Source organism: Carlito syrichta, unplaced genomic scaffold (genome assembly GCF_000164805.1).
Source record: "Carlito syrichta isolate Samal-C Ts95f unplaced genomic scaffold, Tarsius_syrichta-2.0.1 Scaffold50662, whole genome shotgun sequence".
Classification (NCBI taxonomy): domain Eukaryota; kingdom Metazoa; phylum Chordata; class Mammalia; order Primates; family Tarsiidae; genus Carlito; species Carlito syrichta.
This window is the reverse complement of record NW_006994758.1, coordinates 268206-276050: the sequence shown is the minus strand read 5'-3', so window position 1 is coordinate 276050 and position 7845 is coordinate 268206. Positions and strand designations below refer to the sequence as shown.

The 7845-nt window shown below is 43.3% G+C and overlaps 1 protein-coding gene across 1 annotated transcript in view; it reads right to left on the bottom strand.

Moving 5' to 3' along the window:
- The window catches only part of TBC1D25 (TBC1 domain family member 25), a 17288-nt gene that overhangs the window by 9329 nt on the left and 114 nt on the right, over positions 1-7845 (bottom strand). The window contains exons 2-4 of the mRNA XM_021707697.1: positions 7778-7845; positions 6220-6329; positions 3905-4059 (exon numbers count right to left, since the gene is read on the bottom strand). Coding sequence (XP_021563372.1) covers positions 3905-4059; positions 6220-6329; positions 7778-7845 — 333 coding nt within the window. The remainder of the gene's footprint in view (positions 1-3904; positions 4060-6219; positions 6330-7777) is intronic.

Sequence of the window (7845 nt, the reverse complement as noted above, 5' to 3'; positions counted from 1 at the left end):
TGACCCCCCCAAAAAAAAAAAAAATATATATATATATATACACACAATAACTCCACATGTTGAATACTTATGTATGGTATATCATTTATGTTAAACACATACCATTTGTGTGCATATACACACAAATTCAAATATACTAACCTATATATATGGATACATCTGTGTGTGTATGTGTGTTTAAATAAGTAAAGCACATGCAGGTTTACACATCAAACTGACCAAACTGATTCCCTCAGGGAAAAAGGGTAGGGGATTGAGAGTAGGCATCGTGTTCCTAGGAGACTTCAGCATTATTTAAAATGCTTTTATTTTTAATAAGAATGTATTTATTGGGTAATTAAAAATTAATTCCTTTTTGAAACACAACTCCAATAAACATCTCAACTAATAGAATTAGTTTAATGGAATAAACTAATTCTATTAAATGAAAATTAACAGTAAGTGTACAAGAATAGTCAAGAAATTTTTTTAAAAAGGAGAATATTAAAACTTGTCATAGGCCGGGCTCAGTGGCTCAGCCTATAATCCCAGCACTTTGGGAGGTCAAGGCGAGTGGATTGCCTGTGCCCATGAGTTCAAGACCAGTCCGGGGAACTTGGCAAGACCTCATCTCTACAATAAATCAAAAATTAGCGGAGCGTGGTAGCATGCGCCTGTAGTTCTGGCTACTTGGAAGGCTGTGGTGGAAGAATCGCTGAAGCCCAGCAGGTCGAGGCTGTGGTGGCCGGGAGTGTGCCACTGCACTCCAGCCTGGGTGACGGAGTGAGACTCCAACTAAAAAAAAACCCAAAAAATAGCCGGGTATGGTAGCGTGCACCTGTAATTCCAGCTACTTGGAAGGCTGAGGCAGAAGGATCACCGGAGCCCAGCAGGTCGAGACTGCACTCCAGTCTGGGTGACAGAGTGCACTCCAGTCTGGGTGACAGAGTGAGACTCCAACTCAAAAAACAAAAAAAAAAACCCAAAAAACTTGTCATAAAACTATAGTGATTAAACGAATACATAACTGGTTTAGGATTTAATAAATGCAAGAGAATCAGAAATTCAGAAACAAGCCTGTATATATACAGGAATTTGGTAAATAAGATATAGTATTTGAAAACTGTAGCAAAAGAACTGACTCAGCAGTACCTGGAAAGTTGAGTCTCTTTAGAAAGATAACTTTTCTTTTTTTTCTTTACAGATGTGAACCACCATGGCCAGCCCTTTGTTTTTATGCAGTTGGTGTTTTCTTTACATGTTTATTAGCCATGCAGATATGATTTCTTTACTGAAATAGTGCTACTGTGTCTATTTCACGGGTAAGAAAAATGAAGCCTGGGGAATTAGTTAAGTGACTGACCTAAACACATATGGCTATTCAGTGGCAGAGGTTCCTGTGTCTCTGGCTACCTATCTTTTTCTGTTTGCCTCCTTGCCCATCTCTGCCACTGTCTTCCACTCTGATTCTTGTTTTTCTCAAGGCTGCCAATCTTTTTTTTTTTTGAGTTGGAGTTTCACTCTGTCGTCCAGACTGGAGTGCAGTGGCTGCTCCCGGCCACCGCAGCCTCGACCTGCTGGGCTCTGGCGATCCTTCCGCCTCAGCCTTCCAAGTACCTGGAACTAGAGGTGCGCGCTACCACGCCCAGCTAATTTTTTGATTTATTGTAGAGATGAGGTCTCGCCAAGTTGCCCAGGCGGGTCTCGAACCCGCGGGCTCAGGCAATCCACTCACCTCAGCCTCCCAAAGCGCAGGATTCCAGGCTGAGCCACCGAGACCGGCTAGGGCTGCCAATCTTAACAAGCCCAAAATGTTGTTGTCAAATGTTTAAGAACAAGGACTTTGGAGGCAGTTCAGCCACTGCCCAGGTTCAAATTCTGCTCTTCCACTTACTGTCTGTATGACTAGAACAAGTTCTGTCTCTTTTCTGAGCCTTATCTATAACATGGGAAAATAATTTTCCCTACCCTGTAGGATAATTTTGACAATTCAATGAAAAACTATTATGTGCATGGAATGTCCCCAAGTGTTCAATACGTTAGCTATTTATATATTATTACGATGTCAATAAAGCACTTCAGTCATCCCAAATGAGCTCCCTGAGACTAGGAGCTATGTCTTCCACTCCACAATATTTTATTTTATTAATCAATCGATCAATAAATTTATTTATTTATTTTATTTTGTTTTTTTTTTTTTGAGTTGAAGTTTTACTCCATCTCCCAGGCTGGAGCGCAGTGGCACGCTCACAGCCACCCCAGCGAGGACCTGCTGGGCTCCAGTGATCCTTGTCTCAGCCTTCCATGTAGTTGGAACTATAGACGGGCGCTTCCACACCTGGCTAATTTTTGATTTATTGTAGAGATGAGGTCTCGCCAAGTTGCCCAGGCTGGTCTTGAAACCGTGGGCTCAGGCAATCCACTCACCTCAGCCTCCCAAAGTGCTGGGATTACAGGCTGAGCCACGGAGCCCAGCCCATAATTTATTTTTAAAAATTTCAAACTTACAATAAAATTAAAAGAGGGGTACATTTAACACCCACATATCCTTCATCTGGATCTCCTATTAACTTTTTTGCCACATCTGCTTCATCTCTGCATATATTATTTTTGTCAAAATATTTACATACATTATGACAATTTACCCCTTCATACTTAACTGTGTTTTTCCTAAGAACAAGGACATTTTCCTTCAGTGGCCATGATACCATTACTACACTGCTATGTCTGAATATGCCCCTCAAAATTCATATGTTGAAACTTAATCACTACTGTGATAGTATTAAGAGGTGGAGCCTTTATGAGGTGATTAAATCATGAGGGTAAGCCCTCACAGGTAGGATTAGGACTTGTAAAAGGGTTGAGGGACTGGGTTCACTCTTCTGTTCTTCCACCATATGAGGATGTAGTAAGGCGGCCCTCACCAGATATGCAACCTGCCAGCACCTTGATCTTAAACTTCCCAGCCTCCAGAACTGTAAGAAATAAATTTCTGTTCTTTTAAAATTACATCTACTCAGTATGGTCCATAATAAATTTTTTGAGACCATATCATAATGTATCTGTGTGCTGGTGAGGACCAGAATTAGCAAGAGTAGAGAAACAAAGATAAGAAGAGAAGATCAAGGAAACAAATGAATAAGTAAGCAAGAGCACAAACAAATGAATATGGGTTCAGGATGAGTGAATGAATAAACACAACTATCATTATTATAATAACCACTGTTATATTTAGATATTAGAATTGAAATATACAATACTACAGCTATATGGCTATGCTACATTATATAATACAACACATATTACTAGGTGATTATTTATTTATTTATTTTTGAGTCAGGGTCTCACTCTGTTGCCCAGACTGGAGTGCAGTGGCACAATCAGGACTCACTGCAGCCTTGACCTTCTGGATTCAGGCTATCCTCCCATCTCAGCTTCCTGAGTAGCTGGGACTACAGTCACACACTACACCTGGCTAATTTTTTTTATTTTATAGAAACGATGTCTTGCTATGTTGCCTAAGCTGGTTTCTAACTCCTGGGCTCAAGCAATCCTCCTGCCTTGGCTCCCAAAGTGCTGGAATTACAGGTGTGAGCCACTGTGACTGGCTATTACTAGGTTATATGTTATAATAGTACAATATAATATAACTATCATTATCAGAGCTATCACTTTTTGAGCATTCAGTATGTAGTCATGCACTATTCCAGGCATTTTATATGATGTCCCTATTTAATCCTCACAGTGGCCCTAAGATACCATTTTCTCTAGTGAAGAAATTGAGGTTTAGTGACTGAGCCAGTATCTGTACCTAGAATATACTGGTGCCCAGCCCACTGTGAGGGAGTGTATTGTGAAGGGTGGCATCATCCTATAGGGAAAAGGTGGGTCCCAGGGCAGTGCCCCAGGGGTACTGAGTACTCACTGTCCTCTGAGGGCCGAATGTCTACACGCAGCTGCAGATAAGGTTTGGAGGCAGTGGCAAAGGCTGTGCTGAGGTCCCAGTCAGACAAGAGTGAAAGGTAAGCTTCCTGTCCTAGCCGGTCCCGGCCCAGGTAGCTGATGCCAAAGTTCTTCTTTCTGGACAGAGGATATGAGGGAGCTCTCAAGGCCTCCAGTGCCCTGGAGGCCTCAAGGACAGTTTAAAAAACAAGGGAGTTAATATAGAAGGTGTTAAAAATAAGATGCTACTATGTACTGGGTACTGTGCCAAGTATTGTGGGCAGCCTGAGAGCAGGTTGTTTATGCCCACTTTGTTACGCAAACACAGAAACAGATATACACCTGCTTGTATCTAGAGGGCACATTGGGAACTGGTAAAATGTAGGTCCCCTATGGAGATAGTAATAGGGTAGAAGGATAGAAGTGGGAAGTAAGCAGCTTTCTTACTACATAAAAATTAAAGCAATCTGTTTGTTATTTTTCACAACAAAAAATGTTTATGAAAAAAGTCAAATAACAATTAAGAATTTATTCTTCAGGTATACCTGTGTGACTATGCAAAGTATGCTGTGTGATAGTCACTGTAACCATGGAAACATCCTAAATACCTATCATTGTGCACTGTTCAAGTTTGTTACCATGTGCATGTATTCCTTCAAAACAATAGCCACTACAAAATAACCATCACAGCTAATCCCAAGAGACATTACTTTTTCAGCTACCAGGTTGGGAAATTTTGCAATGTTTTATGGTAACCAGTGTTTGTGAAGGTGTAAGGGAAACAGGCATTTTATATGCTGCTGGTGAGACTGTAAATCTGGAGAGCATTTTGGAAACATCAATTAAAAGTTTCAAAAGCACACACCCTTTAACCCAGCAATACCACTGCTAAGAATTTATTCCATGACTAGACTTTTTCAAATACAGTAGTCCCCCCTTATCCATGGGGGATACATTCCAAGCACCCCAGTGGATGCCTGAAACTACAAACAGTAATGAACCCTATATATACTATACTATAAATTAGGTGCAGTAAGAGATTAACAACAATAAAAACAACACAGAATACTGTAACAATACAGATGCCTATGACGGGATTATGTCCCCATGAGCTCATCGTAAGTTGAAAATGCATTTGGGTCCAGGTGCAGTGGCTCACGCTTATAATCCCAGCACTTTGGGAGGTTGAGAGAGGACTGCTTGAGCCCAGAAGTCCAAGATCAGCCTAGGCAACATAGCAAGACCCTCTCTCTACAAATCACCAAAAAATTAGCAGGGCATGGTGGCACACACATGTAGTCTCAGCTACTTGGGAGGCTGAGGCAGAAGGATTGCTTGAGCCCAGGAGTTTGAGGATGCAGTAAGCCATGATGTGCCACTGCACTCCAGCCTGGGAGACAGAGTGAGACCCTGCCTCAAAAAAAAAAAAAAGAAAAGAAAAAAGAAAACGTGTTTAATATATCTCACCTACTAAACATCATAGCATATAGCTTAGCCTATTCTTCTTTCAACACACTCAGAACACTTACATCATTAGCCTACAGTTGGGAAAAATCATCTAATACAAAGCTTATTTTATAATAAAGTGTTGAATATCTTGTGTAATTTATTGAATACAGTACTGAAAGTAAAAACAGACTAGTTGTATGGGTACTGGAAGAACTGTACTGAATGCATACTGTTTTTGCACTATCAAAAAGTAGAAAATTCAGACTGGGTACAGTGGTTCATGCCTAGAATCCCTGCTCTTTGGGAGGCTAAGGTGAGAGGATTGCCTGAGACCACGGGTTCGAGACCAGCCTGGGCAACTTGGTGAGACCTCATCTCTACAATAAATCAAAAAATTAGCCGGGTGCCATAGCATGCACCTGTAGTTCTAGCTACTTGGAAGGCTGAGGCGGAAGGATCACCTGAGCCCAGCAGGTCAAGGCTGCAGTGGCCGTGAGTGTGCCACTGCACTCCAGCATGGGTGACAGTGAGACTTCAACTCAAAAAAAAAAAAAGTGTAAAAATCATAAATCCATCATAAATTGGGGACCATCCAATAAAACTTATGTGAATATGGTCTCTCTCTCTCTCTTAAAATATCTTACTGTATATAATATTTTAACTGAAACTGCAGAAAACGAAACTACAGATAAGGGGGGACTACTCTGCTCCAAAACATGTGTACGTAGCTGTTCATTGTTATTTGTAACAGTAAAATACACAAAAACCCTGCCAAACAAATAAACAAAAGCCAGATAACCACTGCTAAGGTGGGTGGCCCACTGGCCAGTCCCGTTTCTTCCCACTCACCCGTTCAAGTCAAAGGCCCGGATGAGGATGTGCTGTAACACATCCAGCGAGGTGATCTGGGGGTCTACAGCAAAAGAGCGGAACTCAGGTGGCAAGAAGCTCTCACATTTCTGAGGAGAGAAGACATGGGGTAGGCCATCAGGAGCTGCATCGTCACACTGAAGAGTGAATGAGGTATGGAGCCATGGGAGATTTCTGAGCAGAGGGACGTGGCCTGACTTAGTATTTAACAGGACCCTTCTGGTTGCTCTGTGAAGAACAGAGTGTGAGGGGTGAGGGTGGAAGCAAGGGGTCCAGTGAGGAGGCAGGTACTGCAATAGTCCAGGCCTCTAATTCTTCTATATCCCCTCAACTATGGTTGCCAGAATCACCATGTCCAGTCTGGCCCCTACTAAATTAGTCCTCTATGCTGTAACCAATCTAACACACCTACCTACAACATTCCCCTGCTTAAATCTCTTCAATGGCAACTCCAGGGTCTCCAGCAGGTGGGCCTATAGGGCCCCAGCCATTTTCTTTCAGTTCTTTTGAACTTTTTACACTCTGGCAGTACCAAGCTGTTAGAAGTTACCTTGAATCCATCCTAACTCCAGGTCTTTGCTTGTGCTGATTCCCCTATCTGGAACACCCTTTCCACTTTCTTCATCTGGCTCATTCACAGCTCAGACATCATCTTTTTTCTGAATTCTCAACCCTTTATCTTAAAGCTCTATTACACTGAAGTGATATGTCGACCCTCTTCTCATCACTGCCAGTGCCACAACCCTAGCCTAGATCACCATATTTGCAATAGCTTTCTTCCTCAGGGTACACCCCAAAGGCCCTTCACGATCTGCCTCCTCTCACCTCTCTGATTCACCTTCCACCACTCCTCCCCTCACTCTTTCCGCTCCAGCGATACAGGAACAAGTCAAGTTCATCCCAACCTTCCAGTCTTTGCCCTTGCTGTTCCCTCTGTCTAGAACAATGTTTCCCTCTAATATGCACAGGGTGACTCCTTTTTATTTGGGTCTCTCTTCCTTAAATACCTCCTCTGGGAATTTCTCTGCACAACCTTAGCTAAAGTCACTCCCCAGTTCATAACCCTTTTCATTATTTTCTCATGGCATTCACCAGTGTCCTAAGAATCTCATTTATTTAGCTGTACGTCAACTCATTAAGGTTGGGGACGCGCACAAAAGTGCACTCTCAATACATACGTGCTGACTGACTTGAGTCCCCCTTTCGGATAGCAATAGCAACCCTTTCATTCCTCAGCACCCCACCCTCAACTACTGCGACCCCTCCTCCAACCCTATGCTCCTCCCCTCTACCCATAAGCTCCACCCATCCATTCCACAGGCCCTCGCCCCTCCATTTTCAGTCCCACGCCCCAGGGTATGTCCCTAAGGCCTCACGCCCTCAGGCCCTACCCCGCTACAGCCACTATTACTCGGCCCATAAGTCTCGCCCCTCAGGTAACGCCCCAAATTTCAGGTCCCGCCCTCCATCCTATGACAGCCGCCTTCCCCTCCCCTGGTATGCCCGGGCTGGTTGGCCAACCGGCCGCCAGCCTCACCTTGACTCGGACCCGTACCACCTCTCGCTCCTCCTCTTCAGCGGCCGCCGCCGCCTGAGCTCCCCCGC